Raw genomic sequence first — 22,029 nt, 5'->3', positions numbered from 1 at the left:
CACCTTGGTGAGCAATCCTGGTATGGCAAAATTCATACCAGGGAGCGGGGATCAGAGTCTCTCTTCCTTTCATCTTTCATTCCCAGGCATTTGGGCCTACAGTCCCAGGACCAGCCTCAAAGAGAGTCTGTTTTCAAGGCCGGCAACTCTAGACCCAGACTGGCTGTTGGGAGTGGAACGAGATTTGTAGGTTTGCGGTTGGCTCATTCTCCTCTGCCTCCCTCCAGCCAAGAGAAATACCCTAAGCAAGAAGCTGGGAGCAACAGCACGAGAGTTTATTATCATCATTGCTCAAGAGGGGACATGAAGCAGGCAGGATGGTGAAGGTGAGCAGGAAATGGACCAGAGCAGCTCTGATGGTTGGTGGTGCAGGGCAGTGGCTGTGGCCATGGGGGAAGGATAACTGGACCAGAGGAGAGCCTCTCTTCCCGGCCTGGGTCTTCTTCCACGAGGCAGATGCTGGGACACCCAGTCCAGGTGGAGCTCCAGACATGGGTCCTCTGGAGAAGCAGGGCTAATTTCACTCACTCCCAGCAGTTTCTTCCAAGGGAGGGTCTCTTTTCTAAGGGAAAAGGAGGGGGTGGGACAGCCCATGGGGGAGAGAAAGTGTAAAAGCTCTGTACCAGGGCAGTTTAGTTCTGGAGCCAATCAGATCCAACATCAGCCTCCTGGTACCTGATGCAAAGAGCCCCAAGGTCCCACCATGTACATGGACTTCCCTAGCTTCCTAGGGTCTCTTTTTCAGATTTTTTTTTTTGATGTGGACCAATTTTTTAAAAGTCTTTATTGAATTTGTTACAATATTGCTTCTGTTTTATGTTTTGGTGTTTTGGCCACGAGGCATGTGGGATGTTAGCTCCCCAACTGGGGATTGGACCGACAGCACCCCCTGCATTGGAAGGTGAAGTCTTAACCGCTGGACTGCCAGGGAAGTCCCTCCCTAGGGTCTTTGGACTGGGTGTTACTTGGTCAGGGACAGGGGGTCTCTGGGCTGGGCCACTCCTGGGGTGGAAAGACAGGAATGATGCCCCTTGACACTCACTGTAATGACACTTTCCTCCTCCCCAAACCATCCGCTCTCCCTTCCTGTCTCCCCTGGACAGCACTGCTGCCCCAAACACAGACACAAGCTTTAGGGACTCACCTCCTTAGATCGGTATTTTCTCCAGCAGCACAGACACAGGGGGACCAGAGATGCCAGCAGCAGTAGAGCCCAGACCCCCAACAGCATGACCTTGACGCCTATGAACAGGGCCTGGGGACAGAGGGCCAAAGCTGTAGGCATCAGAGCGACTGTTGCCATTTGTGGTCTGTCTTCACGCTGATCATGGCCCAGGGTCACTCTCCACCCCATTCATCCTATCCCCAAGTCGGTAGCTTCCGGGGTGCGGGGAGGCTGAAGAAGGAGCCCGGGGTGGGGGTCGGTGGGTGTAGCATGCAGAGAGCGGCCAGTAACCCCTGTCACCGGGTCTCAGCGTCCTCATCTGAGCAGCGATGGGCTTGGGCTGTGGTCTGGTTCCCTGACAAGCCCAAGACTTGAACACGTATTTAACACCTTCACAGCTCTTCACATATTTGCAGTATTAGCTCATTGATTATGAGTTCAGTGTTTGTATTTCCCACAGATCTGTAACTCCCAGAACCATAAGAACCGCTTCTGTTTTGTTCGCTGCCACGCTGTGGTGACGGGAGACATGCTCGGGGCAGAACAGGTCACGCCCTTTTTGGTGGACAGCCTCACTCTCCTCCACTGTCTGACCCTCCCTGCCCACCGCCTGCTGCCGTGCCTCCCCCGGCCCGGCTACCTTCAGCATGTTCACATAGGAGGTGCACAGCTGCAGCCTTCCCTTGTCTGCACTCGGAGAGCTGGGGGCCCCGGTGGGTCCCCAGGAAGGGGAGACGTCACAGATACCATTAAAGAAAACACGGTGGTACTCATGGAACCTTCTAGCCCCAATGATGATGGCGGCTGTGGCCGTGGAGAAAGCTGCCAGGGTGAGCAGGGTCCTCAGCAGGGCCTGGTGAGGACAGGGGGCAGAGACAGACCTTGGAGACTCAGTCTCTCTGGAGCCCAGCCCGGGACAAAGAGTGGGGAGCCTAGTGGAGGGGGCGTGGGGTGGGCGGCAGGCTTGGGGTGGCCTCCAGCTTCTGGGCTTGGTGTCAACCCCTCCCCGAACTCACCCAGTAGGTGCCACCTCGTTTCTCATAAATGAAGGCGATAGCTCCAGCCAGCACAGCCTGGGGAGAGATTGAAGCACCAGGGGTAGCTCAGGGCAGCCAAGCCCCACCCCCAGCAGCCTGCTTCTTTTTCCTTCCTCAACTCCCACAGGCAAAGCCAACCATCCTGCGGGCCTTGCCCCACAGCACCCCACGTGGACCCGAGGTTTTGAGCTGAGTTCTGTTGTCTGTAAGACAACGGTGAGGGTACTGAAGGCTGAATCACACGCCCGAGCCTGCAGGACCCTCTGTTTTAGGGACGTCGAAAGTGCTCATGGTCAAGCCGGGTGTGAGCCCCCCTTCCCTTCTCCAAAACCTCTCTTTTTAAGCAACACCAGGTGCTTTGCGAAAGCTCCAGGGCGGTGGGGTGGAAGGTCCAGGGTGTTGGAGGACCTCTCGTTACAGGATCAGCGTCCGCTGCCTCGGGGTGAGGGCAGCCGCTCGTTCCAACAGCGCTCAGCCTCCCACCCAGCGGGTCTTCCAGGACAGGAAGTCTGGCTCATGCCAAGGGGAAGATGGATCTGAATCCCGTTTGGCAGTTCTGTAGCTAATCTCAGTGTTTGGGGCCATGGGGTGGATGAGGATGACTACTCTGGGCTCCTCTCTTAATCGATATGTGCGTTTTGCTCTTGTTCTGTGAGGGTGGGCAGGACAGGGGGCGCCTCTTTCCTGCTATGATCCGCCCACCCATCTCCTGCTGCAGGTGGCACACGTCCATCTGCTGACGTAACTGCTGTTGCCCGGTGAGCCCCCCTGGACTTCCCCTGTGTGCAGGGCCTGCAGAGGGCAATGGGAAACCACCGGGGGGTGCATCTCCCTTGTACACACCCTCCAGCACGTTCCACCTCCCTCCATCTCAGTGCAAGTGCCTGGAGATGAGCCCTGTCCTAGATCCTTAGCTGATCTGCTGCTGAAGGTGGGAGAGGTGGTGGGAGAAGCCCGGTGCAGGGACCCGGGAGAGCTGACTGGTGACCGTGGCCCTCCCAGCCCTTAGCTCAGCTAGTTTCCCGTCTGTAGAAGTCTGGTGTCGGCCTAGAGAGCTGGGAGTCTCTTCAGCTGCAAACAGTCTACATTCTGACGGGGTCGATGGTGGTGGTCTCTCACCTCTGATAGGGGGTCCCTGTGCCCACGGTCCTCCCGCCCCACTCACCACAGCCCCTGTCCAGATGGGAGCTCCCGATCCAAGCAGCGTGTTGGAGTGGAAGATGAAGAGGAATCCCCCCAGGACCCCACTCAACACCCCCAGCACGATTTGCACCACCTGAAAGATGAAAAACCTAAACACCCGGATCCCGGGTTCCCGGGCCCAGGAGACACCCTCTGCGCCTGAGTCTCACGGGAGTTTTGAGGACCTGCCACTCCATGTGTTAAAGGTTAGAACCCCATGAAAGGGAAAGAGAGAGAGAAGAGAGAAGGGGGGGGGAGAGGAGGGGGAGGACAGGAGGGGAGAGACGGCGAGGGGAGGGGAGAGCTAGCCCACGCCGGGTCGGGAGAGGGGAACTTTAGATGGTCACGGGCTCCTTTGCACCCTTCAGCCCACAGCCTGCCCTACCTACAGCTTTCACTGAGAGGCCAGTAAGTGAAGGAAAAGCCAGCACTTGATCTCTAGGAAGAGCATAAGACTGGCTCAGCATCCCATTCAGAGAGAGGCTGGCTGGGAGAGTGTGCAGCCAGAGGAGGGGGCTTACCCTTCCCAGACCAGGGAGCCTGGGCGCCCGTCCTCGGCCCGCGAGGCAGGCAGCCCTACTCACCCAGGAGGCCACCAGCAGCTGGCGGTGGCCCAGGGCCTGGGAGGCAGCGTGGGGCGAAGGCACGTAGGGCTGCAGCAGGGAGCACCCGCTCAGCAGCAGCTTGGCCAGAGCCGAGTCCTGGTGGATGTGCACCTTGATGAAGGTGGGCTGGGGAGCCCCGGGGGCCACGTCCCCGCCATCTGCCATCTCCAAGCCGGTGGACACCCGCCTGGGAGGGAGGAAGGGGGCGTCAGGGGGAAGAGTTGGCAGGAGGTTTGCACAGATTCCACGGGAGCTGGCGGGGCCCCCGGTCACAGTGCAGCATCTGGGACCTGCCTTGAGGGGTGTCATGTGAGGGATCCCTGAGTCTGCTGAGGCTGTGGCCACCACTCAGCCCACTGGAGCCGCCCCCTTCACCCTAGATCTGCTGTGTCTCCCCATCCTCCTCCCACGGCCTCAGGGTCTGGACCAAGCAGTGCCCTGGAGCACTCACCTCTCTCCTTTCTGCTCCCAGCCCGCTTGTGTGATCACGGCCCTCACCCTGGCTCTCCTCTCTGTCTCTTCCCCTCCAGAGCCCTCAGGCTGCCAGACAGAACTGAGTCCTGGCTGCCTGTTGAACTACTATTAAGGCAGCTGCTTCCCAGCTGAGCCCGGGGACCCACCCCCTGCCCCTACATATTTCCCTCTCCATCAATGGCTACTCAACCCTGCGCTGCCTGTTCAAACTGCGCCCCCCAACCCTCTGCATGAAGTTGTGGGTGCAGATGGAGGCCAAAGGCCAGAATGACTTGGCATCAAACGGGGACAGGGATGTACCTGGCCTCCACTCCTGCCACCTTCCTGGATGCACATCCTCTACATGGTGGTTGGTCCCTCCCTCCCCAGCGAGTTCTGGGGGGCCTGTGAGGGGGCAGGGTATGGCCTCCTCTGGGGAGGGGCCCTGTGAGAGGGTCTCTGGGAAAGGGCCGCCTGGGCTGAGGGCCCGCCTCACCTGCTCTCTTCAGGGACCGTCACGGTCAAGGGTGACAGGAGGCCTGGGGACGGCTGAGTGGGGGCTGAGGACCAGGCAGAAAGGGGAGGGGTTTGGTGGAGCTCCAGAAAGGGAAGGATGAGGCAACTTCCCAGCACACAGCTGGAGCAAAGGGCCCCTCCAGGGTTTTCCAGCTGCCAGGGGAAATCCCTCGGCTCCGATGCCCTGGTGAGCACAGGGGCCAGGTGGGTGGCCTGGGAGACTGCGGAACTGACCAGCCCTGGAAAATCCCCCATCCCCACCGGGGCAGGGGCTTTCTGAGCAAGGACTTCCCTGTGCTGGGTGCACCCCAGTGTGTGTGCTGAGTAGGGATGAACACGCCAGCGTGTGCGTGTTTGTGTGCTCTGCCTTCTCCGGCCAGCCCGATTATCTACTCAAGACCAACCCCCCCCTAGAGGGGCCCCTTTGGGCCAGCTCTTTTCTGGGAAGTCAAGACGCTGCAGGTCAGACCCTCATCACTCCACTCCTTCCTTCTGCTCCGTCCCACCCACTGCCGGGTGCCTCAGCTCTGGGCAGCTCTGCTCGGCCGCTGGTTCCCAGAGGACAGCAGGTGAGCAGGGCCCTCAGGTGAGCAGCCCAGGTGACCCGTCCCAGGAGACTCTCCGTGCAGGACCCCTCTCTCTTTCTCTCGAGGAGTCTCCAAGACCAGTCCCCAAAGCCTCCATCCTGTCTCACAGGATGCCATTCTCCCCCCAGTTCCTGGTCCCTGTAGGACCTGCTTGGGACGGAGGGATACACTAGATAGAGGACGTGACACTAGAAAAATGGCTAGGGAGGTCGGGGGGCCCGTGCCTGGCCACATCAGCTGGACTCTCCCTCCCCAGTGCCTCATATGTTTATTCTGAGGGTGGGGTGGCTGGGGCTCAGGTGGTTTCCTGGTGAGAGGTCCTTCAATAGCAAAGGCAGAAGGTGGAGGGCCCAGGGTGTAGCTGGGATCCTGGCCCTCTCTCCCCAGCCTCAGAGGCACAGGGAGAGGCTGGGCGGAGAAGAGTGTCCAGGGAAGCAGGGAAGAGCCCCACACCCTGGAGTTAGGGTGGCGCAAAAGGGGATCTTCCTGGGACTGGCCTGGCTCAGAGGAAGAGCAGGGATCTAGGCTGATCTGGGGATTGGAGCTGGGGGTGAGGCGAGAGGGGAAGCAGTGGTATCCAGAGGGCTCAGAGGGAGCCGGAGCCCAAGGCACATTCTGGACTGAAATATGATGCTGATCCCTGGGTCCCAAGGAAGATCTGGCCAGAACCCTGGCTGGGCTTCCTTGTGTGTCCGTGAACAGGTCTGAACCTCTTTGCACATCTGCAGAATCGTCAAACACCTGTCCTTTATACTGCACGGAGGCCAGGTAGGTGAAGAGTGAAACTGCTCTGTAAAGTTCATACGATACAAATGGGAAGGCCTTAACCTTATTGCTCTTGCTGGTGTTTTTAGAATTGTTATTAATAATGTTATGATTTAAACAGTGATAAGTAGGACGCCCATGAGAATTACCTGGAAAGGATTTCCTTTGGAGCTAGGCAAGTTGATTCTAAAGTGCCTAAGGAGAAGTAATCTAGCAAAAGTGGTCACGAGGGGCTTCCCTGGTGGCGCAGTGGTTGAGAGTCCGCCTGCCGATGCAGGGGACGCGGGTTCGTGCCCCGGTCCGGGAAGATCCCACATGCCGCGGAGTGGCTGGGCCCGTGAGCCATGGCCGCTGGGCCTGTGCGTCTGGAGCCTGTGGTCTGCAGCGGGAGAGGCCACAACAGTGAGAGGCCCGCGTACCGCAAAAAACAAAACAAACAAAACAAAACAAAACAACAAAAGTGGCCATGAAAGAAAAAAGTAACATGGGGGGGTCATGAAAGAGCTCAACTAGATATTAAACTCTATACTCATTATTAAAATTACAGTAATGCTGCATGACTCATCAGATCCACCAATGGGCAGAATATAAAGACTAAAATAGGCTTGGATTCCTACGGGAGTTTTATTTTTGCTCAGGGGAGCATTTTAAATCAGTGGGAGAAAGATTATATATTCCGTTAACAGAATATACTCTTCAGAAGTTAACCATCTGAAGAGAACAAACCAAAACCAACTTGGATCCGTTTTTTCCAACTTACAAGGTAAATTCCAGATGGCTCAACATTTAAATATGAAAACTGAAAACATAAAAGCACTTAGAAGAAAACATGGATGAATTATTATTTTATAATCTTGAAATGGGAAAGTCCCTTTTAAGTACAGTATAAAACCCAGAAGTCATAAAAAATGACTGAAAACTTTGATTATATAAAAATACAAATGAAGTCAAAAATAAATCACAAATTGAAAGCACTCTCTGTAACTCATGTCACAGCTGGTAATTTTTCAAATACACGAAGAACTACTATAAAGACCAAAACAAAACAGAGTAACACAAGGAGGTCATAGGATATGAAAGGAAAGCTCACAAAAGAAGAGGAAAAAGGCTCTTAAATGTATGAAAAGATGGCCAACCTCACTCCTAATAAGAGAATTAATACTGGAATAGTCACAGAAAGCAGACTGGTGGTTGCCTGGGGCCAAGGGTTGGAGGGGTTCCTGGGGAAGGGACATTAGGGAACTTTTTACAACATAGAAATGTTCTGTATCTTGATTGTAGTTATGGTTGCAAATATGTACACATTTGTTAAAAGTCACTGAGATACACAATTAAAAGGGGGCATTTTATTGACTATAGAGGATTAAAATCTACAACGGAATGTCATTTTTCCAAGAGACATTTGAAAAGATTAGAAAATTTGCTGACACCTTCTGCTGGTCTTGGGGAGGGGCAGTGGACACTCTTGGAATTGCCCTTGCATGAGAATTGCATGGAAGTAGCTCCATGGAGGGAAATACCTTTTAAAATTACAAATACACATTCCCACTGACCTGCTGATTCCACATTGCTTGTAAGAAAGAAAATGAAGGTCTATAAATAGGGGACTGCTTAAAAAAATTGTGATGCATTCATACAGTGGAATACTATGCAGCCATACAAACGAGTGAGGATGCATTTTATGGACTGATGTAGGATTATTTTTAAAAGATGGTTCTGTGAACAAATCATTGTGCAGAAACTGTGTGTGCTGTGCTGCCATTTGTGGGAAAAGAGGGAGAGAAAGAATATTTTTACATGTTTTTATATGCAAAAAAGTCATTGTAGGATATATTAGAAAATGATAATATTTTTTCCACCTGGAAGACAACTAGCTGGCTAGGAGAGAAAGATAGGAGAGTGGGTTTTAGCAGTATACCCTTTTTTATCTTTTGATTTTTTTTTAACCATATGAAAGTGTTACGTATGAATATGTACACTACGTTGCTGAAATAATTCATATTCCTTTCTTTGTCAATCCCAAGACCCAGACAAACTGTATCTGACCATTTTGGGAAGAGGTCCAAGAGTATATATGGTGAAAACTCTAGAGGTGATTCAGATTTGCATCCCAGATTAAGGTCACTGTGACAGAGACTTCCCTGGCGGTCCAGTGGTTAAGACTCTGTGCTTCCAAGGCAGGGGGCGTGGGTTTGATCCCTGGTTGGGGAACTAAGATCCCACATGCCGTGACTTGACTTGACTCAAAGACTGTTTTCTCTCCCTGCACTCATGCAGTGTATTCCTTTTTCCCTTACTCAGATCTCAAACCTCACTTCTGTGCATCTCCCCAGCAGGCAGGATGTCCCAAAACATGCGGGTTGTGAATGGAGTCGATGTGGCCTCTACACTGTCCCAGCCCACTCACATCGACATCCACATCCACCAGGAATCTGCTTTGGCACAACTGCTAAAAGCTGGGAGTTCCCTGATGGAGCGCCTGTCCCACCATCCTGCCAAGGCCAGGATAAGCTATGGACAGCTGGCACTAGGGGTAAGAGCGGGATGGAGAGGTGGGTTAGCAAGGTGACACAGAGGAGGGTAACGCTCCTTCTTCAATACGATGCGGAAAAGGCAGGTGGGTTGAATCCCCATGAAAACTCACTATTCGTATCCCATCTTGTTTGGGAAAAGTACGTTTGGGAAGTTTCGCCACAGAGATTTAGATGGAAAGGAACAGTGGATCCCTTTTTTGGTGCAACGTGAGCAGTCCCAGCCAGAGCTGGGGGGATGGGCGGAAGGGTCCCTGGAGGCTGTTCATTCAGGTTGATTGAACCCACGTGGACAGAGGGCCTGCAATGCAAGGCAACATGATAGGCGCTTTGGGGGAAAAACTTCAGAGAGAATATCTAGGCAATAACCTGAAGGTGCCCAGCATCCATCAGAAGGGATCAGACAACTACACTAATGCCTAGAATTAAAGGTAGCCCAGGTGACATCCTTGGGAGGCAGGATGGCATCCTGCAGGGGTAGGCATCTGAGCCAGACCCTGAATGGAGAAGCAGTGTGTTTAGACAGATAGAGGTGGAAGGTGGAAAAAAAGGAATTTCGGGTTAAAAGAATGACAAGAAAGAGGGCAAAGGAGCCAGAAAGCATAGGACAAGTTCTGTCAGGGTAAAGAGAATGGGACTCATGGCTGATTAGACTGGAAATACAGACCAGGGCCGTATTGCTGAGAGCCCTGAGTGACAAGGTGAGGAGTCTGCTGTCCTGAATCAGCTTCGACAGTGCGGAGACTGTGGAGGGATTCTGAGCAGGCGCCTGAGCTTCAGGCAGCCTCACAGCCAGGAGGTGTCCAGGTAAGAAGCATGGAGGGTCTGCACCTGCGACGTCACAGCAGAAACAAGGAGGAAAGAGAGGAGTCCGAATCCTTTGTGGATGGGGTTGCCATGACTTGGGAGTGCGTGGGTGTGGAGTACAAGGGAGGAGAGGCGTCTGGGAAGGTGCTGAGGTTTGGAGTGAAGGAGACCGGAAAAGTGGAGCCCTGGAAGTCAGCGAGGCAGACACCGAGGGCGTGTGTGGGGTCTGGAATTTGGACGCAATGAATCTGAGAAGCTGGCAGGACATGTAGGTGGTGATGTCCAAGAGGCTGTGATAGCTGGATCCTCCGGGAAGCAGACGCCGAGTGGGGGTTGGGTGTGCGAAAGGTTTGTTGGGGTGTAACATCCATGCAATGAAAAGGGCAGGAGCAGGACTGGGCAGGGGGAGACATCAGCTCATGAGGTAGGGCGGACAAGGTCTGGGCCAGCCCAGTGGGGAGCTCGGGAGCAACGACTGCCCATCACAGGGGTTCCGTGTTAGCTGAAAATGGCCCTTGAACCACTGCCTTGCTTAATCCTTGGCTGGGTAGCCACCCCCAGAGACTGTGCCCTCAGTTTGAAAGATGAGGGGACCCTGAAGGCGCTGACCATTGTAGGCTGTCAGCTAACCACTCTCCTTTCTTGAAGGAGGTCATCATGGCCCATCCTGGACAGGATGATGGGCTTCCCAAGGGAAAATGAGGAGGAAAAAAAGGAGGAATCATCAGGTGGGATGACAAATTGTGGTATTTAGGAAAAATGGGATTTAGAAAAGAATGAAGGATAAAAGGCTGGCAAGTCAGAGGAATGAGGGAGAACCAGGACGGGCTGCTTCCCGGATGTGAAGGGAACAGAATTTCCAGAATCAGAGCTGTGGAGAAGTCAGGGCAGAGGAAGAGGAGAGGAAAGCCACCTAGGTGGGAGCTGGGTGGCTGCTGCTGGAGCAGGTGACTCATGGGAAGGGGTGTGGCCTTCCCCATCTCTTGCAGGTGACCCAGATATTGCTGGGGGCTATGAGCTGTGCTCTTGGAGGGCTTCTCTACTTGGGGCCTTGGATTCAGCTGCGTGCCTCAGGCTGTGCCTTTTGGGCAGGGTTTGTGGTGAGTAAGAAAGGGGTTGTGAGCTCTGAGGGAGGCAAGTGTTTATGGACAAGGAGAAAGAAAGTTCCTTTTGGATCTGGGTCAGGGATTTGGGGAAGAGACCACAGACCCAGAGTCCAAATGCTCTCTGTTATGAGGAGGCTGCCTTAGGGGGTGGGCAAAACCCTTCCACCCTCTGTTTTTCTCTTTAAGGCAAGGCTGGGAATAGTGGGGCAGTTGTAGGTGGAGTCCTGCCCATCTGCTAGGTTTCTTTGCCTGTTCCTTGGATCCTGCTTCAAATTGGCTGTTCTGGGGCTTGTTGGGAGAAGTGTGATGGGAGATCATTTCAGGACAGCCAACTGGAGGACTTTTCTGGTGTCTTCTCTTCCTAGGCCATTGCAGCAGGAGTTGGGACCATTGTCCATGAGAAGCACTGGGGCAAACTTTCAGTGAGTCTGGGCATCCTCTGTGCCCCACCTCATCCTCTTCCCCCTCCTATGTCTCTGTTTTCCTGTGCTATTTTTCTGTCTTCTCCCCTTTGGTTTCAAATATCCTAAGATCTTTCCTGGAGGGGTAGGGAGGGTTTCCTCAGCCAGGAAGCTGGGGAAGAGGAGACCGGTTTCAGGCCGAGACCCCAGGGCTCTGCTATCCATAGAGGGAGTCTGCAGCCTGAACCTCTCTTTTCTAGGGCTGCATATCAAGTCTGCTCGCCCTGGCTGGCATTGCCACGGCCGTGGCCGCTGTTGTCTTCTGTGTGAATAGTTTAACCTGGCAACCTGTCTTCTATGACATCAGCTCCGTGTGTGATTCCTTAGTTCCTGTCGCCCCCACCTTTGGGTACAAAGAGACTAGACGAAGCAATTCCTATTCATCATGGAGGGAGGAAAACTGCAGAAACTACATGCAAATGCTGATGGTGAGAAAGGAGAGTCAGTCTTCCAGGACGCATCACAGCTGTGCATTGGGGAATTGGGGCACCTGAGGGCACAGATGTAGGCTTTCTGAGCTTCGACCTCATCCGAGATCTTTGGTTCAGGAGGTTTTAACTTAATCTGAAGCCATTGTTCAGATCCTCATGGCATGAAAATTCCCTGAATCAAAGGGGATGAGGACAAAGAGGAGACACTGAAACGAGGATTTCATGAACCACCCTTTCGTCTTTTCTGGTGTGTGGCTCTTATCAGTTATCTATTGCTGCCACCCCAAAATGTACTGGCTTAACACTGCAATTTATTATTACTTCTCACATTCTGTGGGTTGACTAGGCTCACATGGGCAGTCCTCACTTGCATTTTCTCATGCAGTTGCAGTCAGGTGTCAGTTGAGGGTGAAGTCATCCAAGAGGTTGACTGGGCTGGACCGCTAAGATGGCGCACTCACACAGCAGGGAGCTCAGCTGGGGCTATCAGCCAGGGAGCCTACAATGGCTTCTCCATGTGGCTTGGGCTTCTCGTAGCCCAGCAACCAGGTTCCAACAGGGAGCATCCCACTGTGAGCATTTCAAGAGGTAGGAAATGGAAGCTGCCAGGCCAAATAAAGGCTACCCCATAATTGACCTAGTGTCCCTTCCACTGTATGTTGTTGATCAAAGCATTACCGGGTCCTTCCAGATTCTAGGGGTGTGGAGCAGTGGATCCCACCTCTTCACAGGGGGAGGTAAAGTCACATTGCAGGCAAGCAAATGGGATGGAGTCAGTGGCTGCCCCCATAGTTGGAAGATGCAGTCTGCTTTGGTGGGAAGTAGTGAGTTGGACAGGGTCTGATCCCTGCTGGGGTAGCAAGATGACAGTAACAGCAGAAGCAGAGGAACAGACCCCTGACTGTAACTTTTTTCTTCCTTTATCTTCAGGATTTGTTCCTAGGAATCCGTGGTCTGCTCCTGGCCGTCTGTGTCCTGCAGGTCATTGTATCCTTGGCTTCCCTGGGCGTGGGTCTTCGACGCTTCTGTGGCCAGAGCTCCCGGTCCCTGGTGAGCTGTTAGGGAGGCGCTAGGGAAAGAGCGGATCTGGTTGGTGAAGCTCCAGGGATGGGAAGGCCATCGGGGCAGGAACACTGCTGAGCAGGGGTCACGCTCCCCCTCACTCAGCCCTTTTCCCGTGCTTGGCTCTGCCCGTCACTGTCTGGGGAACATGACCCCATCGCTGTGTCCTGGGGTGACTTCTGCCTTCTGCTTCTGCACCCTTCCTTGCTCTCATTTTCCCACGTTCCCCTCTGTCCCACGTCCTAGGTCTGGTCTGGCTCCCCGTCCTCCGTCACCTTTTTCTTCTCTCCTCCTTTCATTTGTCTGATTTCCAGTTCTGTGGAGCTAACTCTACTCTAACCTTTTCCTCCCAGGAATTGATTTTCCTCCTGTTTGTTTCTTTTTTCAGGATGAAGAAAGGTCAGAGAAGAAGCTGTGGGAGGAGCATTCAGTGCCTCCCTCTCCCCACAAGAAGAAGAGCACAGCTGTTGTCCTGTGAGCAGCCAAAGACCCTACCTGGACCCTGCATGTCCCTCCAGAGTAGCCCAGGGCCCCTCACTGCCCTGTGTCCCTCACACTTGCTTCCTTTGGCTGCTCCTCCTCTCGCCAGCACCCTCACCCACTGTTCCCACTCCAGGGTCCTCAATTCCGTGAACAGGTATTGTCACATTTTCCCCAATGCTGATTAAACAGAAACAACCACAAAAAATGATTTTGTGCAGGAAGGATGTAGTCTCGCTTTGTTGATACACACGGTGCGTTGGTACACGTGGAATTAAATGAGAGTTATGTGTCATATGGAAACAAGGTCCCAATAAGACTTGATTTACGTTCTGCTCTATATCCCAAGTGTAAAAACTCCTTTTTATGATTTCCTTCTGTTCAGTGTAAAGTGAAAATAACTCTTACATACTTAGAATCGTTTTACCTTTTTTTTTTAATAGATACAGAATTTTTTAATAGAAAGACAGGGCAATATGGCAGTTAATTAGCAACTGATACTGTAAACTACAGGAGATACAAAGTTCTGTCATATAAATTAATTGCCATTACAAAAAGGCAACTGCTTGAGCTAAGAAGGTACAAAAACTGATAACTTCCATAAATATAACGAGAAGCTAAGTGAAGAAATACATAAGGTTTTCTTTAAGCATCTATAACTGATCAGTGGGCTTTACAGAACCATGTGAGACCTGGAACAAGATCATTTCCTCCCTCCCTGTCTCTTTCCTTCCTTCTTCCTTCCTTCCTTCCTTCCTTCCTCCCTTCCTTTCTTTTTTCTCTTTCTCCCCCATCTCTTTCTTTCTCTCTTGTTTTTTTGCAGTAATTACTGTTGGTTCTCTCGCTACACACACACACACACCCCTGTTATTCTTCAATTTCATTGTAAATGATATGATTGATTAGTTTTTTACTTTTTAAATTTTCTATGTACAATATAAGTATATAGATGTAAGCACTTCTGCTATGGAACCAGGTTCATTTGTCCAATGTGCAGCAAGCCAAATGCTGAGATGCTGAGGTGTGCAGCAGAGAAAGTGTTTATTCACAAGGCAGCCAAGCGAGGAGACAGGAGAACAAATCTCATATCCGCCTCCCTGAAGGTGAGGGGCTTGAGATATTTATGGGATAGAGAAGCAGGTGGTCTTAGGCGTGGAGAAAGGTGATTGGAAGTAGGGAAAATGTGAGGTAGCTGGTATTCCATGCCAGCATATCTGAGTTACATGCTTCTTCAGGGGATACATGTCCAAAAATGGAGGTACTTAGCATGATCTGAGGGTGGAGTTTTCACCCCTCTGATGTCAAAAGGTCACTCACTGGACCCCTGTGCAGGCCCAGTTTTAGGGTTGTTGGTCCCAACCAGTCTTAGCCAGCTTGAACTGGACAGGAGCCGACTCCAAGCCTTGGAAAACAACTTGAGCCCCCGTTACTATAGTGACCCATTCATCAGAGGTGTTATCTATAGGGGGCCACTAAGAGTCAAAAAATAATTAAGACAAGCTTAGTCAGTGAAGGCAGGTTACAAGGGAGGGGTTTTTAACAAGCTGTTCCCTTCCCTGCAGTTCTGTAGGATGAGCTCAAGAATTTCTGTTAGTCACCAGTTTCTGTTAGCCTTATGGTGCATGATTTCATCTCTGAAGGGTAAAAAAGCAGGCCATGGTCTGTAGAATTAAGACGTCATAGGGATTCTGGCATTTCTGGTTCCGACATAGTGAGCAGACTTGCATTTCCATTGTGGTTTTATGAAATCTCTGAGAGGTAGGTGTTATTACTAGTTAGAAGACCCACAGCAGAACCCCCTGCACAATCCTGCACTACGATGTGGTGTTAGTAGGGGCAGAGCTGATGGTATGGGTGAGGCATAGCCCCACCGTTGGAGGTCAGGGTGGTGGGCTTGTAGATAGAGATTTGTAAACAAGCTTGTGTAATAAAGGTCAAAGGCATGAGGTGGTATTATGTTCAGACTATGGGACAGTGCTTGGCAAATTACATCCTGAGGGGCAAGTCTGGTCTGCCACCTACTTCTGTAAATAAAGTTTTATTGAAACACAACCACGCTTCTTGGTTTACACATTGTCTATGCAACAAGGGCAGAGTTGAGTGGTCTCAGTAGAGACTAAATGGCCCACAAAACTTAAAATAGAGTTTGCCGTCCCCTGGTGTGGGAGACCCCAGTGGAGGGAGTAGCTAGTCCTACTGGCTGATTGACAGGAGCCGGGGAGCCTATGCTCTTGCTTCGCCAAATGTGAATCTAGCATGGGCAACAGGGAGAAGGCTTTGCCCCACCCTAGACTGGCTGAGTCAGGATTTGCATTTTCTCAAGATTGGCAGGTGCTTCGTGCCTTCATCACCTTTAGAGAAGCACAGAGATAATCACATCTAGGTGTCTTGTTCAGATATAGAACAAGCCCCTTTGAATTTGATGTCTTTAATTCATTTGTTAACCTTAGCATTTTGAAAAGGAATTTTCGTGAGAAGAAACAACAGCAGGGCGGAACCAAAGATGCCGGTAAGAGGAAGCATCTTTCCTCTCTTCCTTAGCTTAAGATGCTGTTAGTTTTTGTGCTCCAGTATTTCTAAACTGTCCCTTTATGGCTAGATTAGATAGAAATTCTTTTCATTTTTCATTCTGGTAAACAAACGACAACTTGGTAGTTTGCTTACTTGTTGATTTTGTTGTTGTTTTTCTAGCATGAAGCGATCTCTTACTGTCAGAGTCTGGCACCTTCTTTTTTTTCCCCCCTGAAGTCTCTATATGTCTCTGAGGGAAGGGGTCGTCCCTCCATCTGACTTCTCCCTCTCCCCCATTTCTTCTTTTCTGGGCTCCACTGCCCTCCCTCTCCTTACCCTGTGAATAACCTTGGAAGTTTCATAATCTTTGTTTTTCTTTTCTGTAGGAAATCAGACGTCATCCCCTTCTCCCCTTGCTTTTGTTTACTTGGAAAAACCAACAGTTATTTGTCTATTTGCACAACTCAGTTTTGGTGACCAGATTGTATTTATGCAACTGACTTCATGACCCTGGTATCCAGCAATTAATCACAAGCCTATTTATATTTACTGAAGTGTTTAAAACCATTCAGAGTGTAAACAGGAAATGGTTCTACTTTTCTTTTCCAATCACTGCTTTTAACTGTGTTTTGTCAGCTCCCCATTTCCCCATTGGATATTGGTCCTTTAACATCAGGACCAGATTCCAGATTCCACAATCTGGTCATTAAAATGGTCTCATGGGGCTTCCCTGGTGGCGCAGTGGTGCAGGGGACACGGGTTCGTGCCCCGGTCCGGGAGGATCCCACATGCCGCGGAGCGGCTGGGCCCGTGAGCCATGGCCGCTGAGCCTGCGCGTCCGGAGCCTGTGCTCCGCAACGGGAGAGGCCACAACAGTGAGAGGCCCGCGTACCGCGAAAAAAAAAAAAAAAAAAAAAAGAGGTCTCATGTTTGGTGTTCAAGACCCAGTTCTGTTCATGGTTAAAACTGCAGTCATCAGAGCTTGGGTCTCCCTGCCAGCAGAGGCCGCTGCTTGGACTGGGAGGATTAGGGATGTGCTGTCCTAGTGTGTGGCCCCTCCCTCTCCTTCCGGTTTCCTAAAGAGTCCTGAGGGAGGCAGGGGAGGGGATGGGCGTCTGGGGTTTCTTGACTCAGCCGAGGGCCCGTGACCATTTGCTGCTGTGATGTGGGTAGTGTCTGTTCTTGCTCCATCTCGGAGGCATCTAGGAATTTCCCTGCCCGCTGCTCCGTTAGCTGCCTGGCTCAATCAGGAAAACTTCCTGGAAAAGTACATCCTAAGGAGACAGCTATGAAATGCCGGGGGTGGGGAGGGCTTTCCTGCGGTAGGAGTATTCAATTACTATTTCTTGCCCCTGCAAGGCCCAGAGTCTCTTCAGAGATATTTCAGTGGATGGGATAAGGCCTCATCGCCTCAAATTCCACAAAGAAGGCCCTGGAGCCTCAGATGCAAAGAATTGCTCACAAAAAAGTTTGCAATTAATTTGTATGGGAAACTAACATGTGTGGACACGGGGTGGGGGGACGGGGAGGGTGGGATGAACTGGGAGATTACGTTTGACATAAATATACTACCATGTGTAAAATAGATAGCTAGTGGGAACTTGCATATAGCACAGGGAGCTCAGCTTGGTGCTCTGTGATGACTTAGATGGGCTGGATGGGTGGGGGGGATGGGAGGGAGGTCCAAGAGGGAAGGGATCTATGTATACATATAGCTGATTCATTTTGTTGTACAGCAGAAACTAACACAACATTGTAAAGCAATTATACTCCAATTAAAAAAAAATCCTTTCTGAAGTAGGAAGCAGGCATTATGAAAGTGTTCATTTCCACCGGTAGGTACTGCTTGGAACTTCCTCAGCGTTTATTGGTTTAGTTTATTTCTCCCTCTCCCATCTTCAGTGCCTCACTCACTCCTCATTCAGGAGGATTTCTGCTTTCTTAGTGGTTTCCTTTGAAATCTTTCTTTTCTTTTTTTTAAAGCATGTGCACTTAACTGAACAAATTCTAAAGGTAATCAGTAACCTTATCCTCTACCTGAAAAATACCATGCCTTTAGAATGCTCCTTGTTAAATGATATTCTTATCTTGAGTTTTAGCTCTATCTTGACTTATTTCAACCCCACAAATTAGGTATTTTATTTTTTTCGTATACTCAGTGTTTGTTTAAATTTCCCTATGTTTTTATTAACAGGTAAAAAGCTCTCCGTTTCTTCCTGTAGTTCAGGCCTTCTTTCTGATATCCTTTTTCTTCTTTTTTGAGGTACATCCTTTAAACGTTTCTTTAATAGTAAAGATCTCTTGGTGGTAAACCTTCTTAGTTTTTTTTTTTTTTTTTTTTTCTTTTTTTTTTTTTGCGGTATGCGGGCCTCTCACTGTTGTGGCCTCTCCCGTTGCGGAGCACAGGCTCTGGACGCGCAGGCCCAGCGGCCATGGCTCACGGGCCCAGCCGCTCCGCGGCATATGGGATCCTCCCAGACCGGGGCACGAACCCGTATCCCCTGCATCGGCAGGCGGACTCTCAACCACTGCGCCACCAGGGAGGCCCCTTAGTTTTTATTTATCAGAATATTCTTTATTATACCTGGCTTAAGATAAATAGTTTCACTGGATATACCATTCCAGCTTTAGTTAATTATATCTAATTCTGGTGGCTTTTGAGATCTTTACCTTGTCTTTGATGTTTTGAAAATTTACTTCAAAATGTGTAGGTGTGCATGAATTTATTTTCCCTTGAAAATTCCTCCTGAGAAAGTATTTTTAAAAATTCCAAGTCTCAGAGTTCACACCATTTTTTTTTAACCTGGGAAACTCTGAGCTATGCCTTTGAATAGTTCCTCTCCCACATTCTCCCTAATATTTCCTTCTGAAATTTTGATTTGCCACATGTTAGACCCTCTCACTCTAGCTTCCTTATCTCCTAACCTGGTTTGTGCTTTTTATTTTTCATCTCTTTATATCTACCTGCTGCGTTCTGGTTAAATTTTTCATAATTATTTACCAAGTTACCCAATTTCTGCCTCAGTTATGTATAATCTGCTTTTTCCGTTCCATTAAATTTTAAGTTCCATTAAAATTTTGTAGATATGATATTTGCTTCTTTTTCAGATCTTCCTGTTCCTTTTTGATATTCTCTTGTTCCTAAGTCATGCCATCAATGACCTATTTTATTTCTCTAAGTTTACTACATTATTTACTTTATTTTCTGTAAGAAAAGTACCAAATTTGAAGTCTTTACTGTTTTTTCTCCCAACTCTCCCAACTTTCACCAATACTGTCTTATTTATTTTATTAACATCTATTTATTTTTATTAATTTTTTTGACCATTTTGACCATTTTTAAGTGTATAGTTCAATGACATTAAGTACATTCGCATTGTTGTGTAACCATCACTACCATCCATCTCCAGAAATTTTTGTTATCCTAAATAGAAACTCTGTACCCATTAAATACTAACTCCCCATTTCCCCTGCTCTCCAGACCCTGCTAACCCCCATTCTGCTTTCTGTCTCTATGAATTTGACTATTCAATGTACCTCATATAAGTGGAATTATATAATATTTATTATTTCGTGTCTAGCATATTTCACTTAGCATAATGTCTTCAAGGTTCACCTATGTTGTAGCTTGTATCAGAATTTCCTTCCTTTTTTTTTTTTTTTGTGGTACACGGGCCTCTCACTGCCGTGGCCTCTCCTGTTGCGGAGCGGCCATGGCTCGCGGGCCCAGCCGCTCCGCGGCACGTGGGATCCTCCCAGACCGGGGCACGAACCCGCATCCCCTGCATCGGCAGGCGGACTCCCAACCACTGCGCCACCAGGGAAGCCCCAGAATTTCCTTCCTTTTTAAGGATGAACAGTATTTCATTGTACATAGCACATTTTGTTCATCCATTCTTCTGTTGATAGGCAATTTGGTCTTGAATTGTAATGGCAAATAAACCCTCTTATCTTGTCCATACAAGAGTGATATGAGAGAGAGTTGGGAGGACAGCTTCTAAATACTTGTTGGATGAATCAATAAATGGCATGAATTATTTTTTGCAGTGTGAGTAGAGTTTTGTTTGAACCAATTATACTGTCTGCAGTGGGATCAATGGGATGTATTTGCAGGGTAACTGAGCAGGGCAACAATTCTCAGTGTGGGATTAGAATAACACTCCCACTAGGAATGAGAACTCCCTGGAGGCTCTCACAAGCTATCCTACTGTTCCTGGTTGAAATATCTTGGTTCCACCTTTGGAACCACTGGACTAGTGTTAGTATGCAGCTTCATCAGTAGATGGCCCCAGCATTCATCATTCCCCAATTTTCTAGGCACAGCCCTAGATTTCCATTTGGGGATCCACTTTTTCCTCATTGTCTGGCTGTGTGTTCATGGTGGGGCTTTAGCCTCAGTTCCAGGCATAAGGCATGTGACCCAAACTTAGATTAAGCGCAGATGATTTCCCTCAGACCATGGTGATTGTTTCAGGAGTGGGCCCATGGCCCAAGTCCGTCACATTACAGTAAATCTTAGGGCTACCAGGAAAAGCTCTTGCTCTTGAAGAGTGCAAGGTTCACTTGAAGAAAGAACTTGAACCTGCAAGGATGTAAAGTCGGAGCTGTAGCAGCCACCTTGCCCCCATGAGAGGTTCTCCTGGAGCTGCCAAAGACCACACCCCCTCCATGGGCTTGAGAATGAAGACAACCTGTGGAAGGCAGAGCTGAGAGGTGGGAAAGAACCACTCCTGAAGGCGTTGCTCGAGCTCTGAATTCAGCAGTGCCTGAAGCTGGATTGAGCCTTGACATTTTAGTACGTGCCCAATAAGTAGTCTGTTGCTTAAGCCTCTTGCACTTTGAAAGAGTTCTAATTAATAGGCTGAGAGACTGGGCTAAGGTAATTGGCATTTACATGGGTGCCCAGGAGTCCCCAGGTCCCACATCCTAGGGTGCTGCACTCAAAACCGCCTGGGTGGGCTGCTGTTTTGTGGGGTGAACCCAGGTGTACTTACTCCATTGCTGTTACTTGGGGGGATAAAACATTGTGATTTGGGGGTTGGAGGGAAGTCACATGTGCCCCAATATGGTTTTTACATTCTACTGCCTCCCTTTCCCCCCATTTTCCATGCCCTTAGGAGAGAATTTAGTTACAAAATATATGTGCAGCATAACAAGCTGTATATATTCTTTGCAACGAATGCAAATATACACAGGCATATATATGTATATTTATTTATATACTCATAGCATCGGTTTTTGGAAGGAAACACCAAAACTGGCTACCCTGATTGCCTGGAGGGATGGAAATTGGACATCAGGAGATGAAGCAGGGGCACTTTTCATTGTAGGCTCATTCCTACAGTTTGAGTATTCCCTAATCAGAAAAGTAATTTAAATTAAATTATTAAAAAACTAAAATATTTGAAGACTTCCACTAGATCTGTTCTATCCTTGCTAACCCAGTGCCGGCTCGGCGTTATCACCAAGCCCATCTGCTTTGTCACTTTACTACTTTAAATGGAGACGACAACATGACATGATCCAGGGATGGTCCGCATGCACAGAGAACCCAAGGCACAGTCAGGCCCTCGGCAAAAGAGCACAAAAAACGCGTCAACTGCCAAGAGCCTTTCTCTAAAATGATTGCGCAATCTCTCTGGGGAGAACTGAGGTTTCAAGTAGGGCTATGATACTGCAGAGCAAAGCCCCCGTTTCTGACATCTCGGGGGTTGGGAGTCCCTGCCTGATGGAACAGAGTCGCTAATTAGGCTGCCTGGGTAGGGAGGGCCCCCGGGAAAGTTCCTGCGTGGAGGCCACAAGTTAAGGCTGCCGCCACCTTCATTTGTAAGAATGAAGAGCAAGGTACCTGAGGAAAGCAGAAGCCCAGCGAACTGATAGAGAAGCCCTGAGAGATGCAGAAGGGAAATTAAGACCATCCAAATAACATCTTTAGCAAGATGAGGAATTGCATTAAATATTGCATCTATCAGCATAAGAATGTGCTATCGATAAGGGCAATTAGCAGACAAGAGTTACTTAGAGATTAAAAATATGGTTGCTAAAGTTAAAAAAATTCCAAAGGAAATCTAGAAAAGAAGGAAAAAGAGAATGAAAAAAGAATGAAAAAGAGGGATGAAATATGAGAGAAGAAAATAAGAGCAAAAGAAGGCCATCCCTGTGGCCATGGCTCTGTTAGAGAAACATCCACTAATAGGGGTGTCTGCAAGAGAGAACAGAGAAAAATCAACATAAAGAAAACTGCGGAGTTAAGAAAGACTTTAATTTGCAGAGTGAGAAGGCCCATTTAGCGGCCAGCACAATAAATAGGAAAAAAAAAATAGACTCACA

At 49.5% G+C, this 22,029-nt stretch overlaps 2 protein-coding genes across 9 annotated transcripts; one reads left to right on the top strand and one right to left on the bottom strand.

Moving 5' to 3' along the window:
* Positions 1-227: 227 nt before the first annotated feature.
* On the bottom strand, positions 228-4,995 carry TMEM176A (transmembrane protein 176A). Of its 2 annotated transcripts, XM_082632220.1 has the most exons (7): positions 4,939-4,995; positions 3,969-4,176; positions 3,368-3,478; positions 2,182-2,238; positions 1,806-2,018; positions 1,145-1,255; positions 230-562 (listed from the first exon to the last, which is right to left on the bottom strand). In XM_082632220.1, the coding sequence occupies exons 2-7, from the start codon at positions 4,152-4,154 to the stop codon at positions 521-523; spliced, it is 720 nt and encodes a 239-aa protein (XP_082488346.1). In that variant the 5' UTR covers positions 4,155-4,176; positions 4,939-4,995; the 3' UTR covers positions 230-520. The 2 variants fall into 2 exon arrangements, with proteins under 2 accessions (XP_082488347.1, XP_082488346.1); XM_082632221.1 differs by lacking the exon at positions 3,368-3,478 and having other exon boundaries at positions 228-562.
* Positions 4,996-5,460: 465 nt separating this feature from the next.
* TMEM176B (transmembrane protein 176B) lies at positions 5,461-13,458 on the top strand. Of its 7 annotated transcripts, none has more exons than XM_082631861.1 (8): positions 5,461-5,544; positions 6,274-6,313; positions 8,644-8,843; positions 10,638-10,748; positions 11,120-11,176; positions 11,416-11,643; positions 12,577-12,696; positions 13,097-13,458. In XM_082631861.1, exons 3-8 carry the CDS (start codon positions 8,652-8,654, stop codon positions 13,184-13,186), a joined length of 798 nt encoding a protein of 265 aa, XP_082487987.1. In that variant the 5' UTR covers positions 5,461-5,544; positions 6,274-6,313; positions 8,644-8,651; the 3' UTR covers positions 13,187-13,458. The 7 variants fall into 7 exon arrangements, with proteins under 7 accessions (XP_082487987.1, XP_082487985.1, XP_082487991.1 ...); XM_082631859.1 differs by having other exon boundaries at positions 5,469-5,527; XM_082631865.1 differs by having other exon boundaries at positions 5,484-5,527; positions 6,202-6,313; positions 8,647-8,843.
* Positions 13,459-22,029: the final 8,571 nt, after the last annotated feature.

The sequence above is a fragment of the Mesoplodon mirus genome (assembly GCF_964341445.2).
Source record: "Mesoplodon mirus genome assembly, chromosome: 9".
Taxonomy (NCBI): Eukaryota; Metazoa; Chordata; class Mammalia; order Artiodactyla; family Ziphiidae; genus Mesoplodon; species Mesoplodon mirus.
Note: the sequence above shows the minus strand (reverse complement) of the source record. Positions and strands in the feature narration are given on the sequence as shown.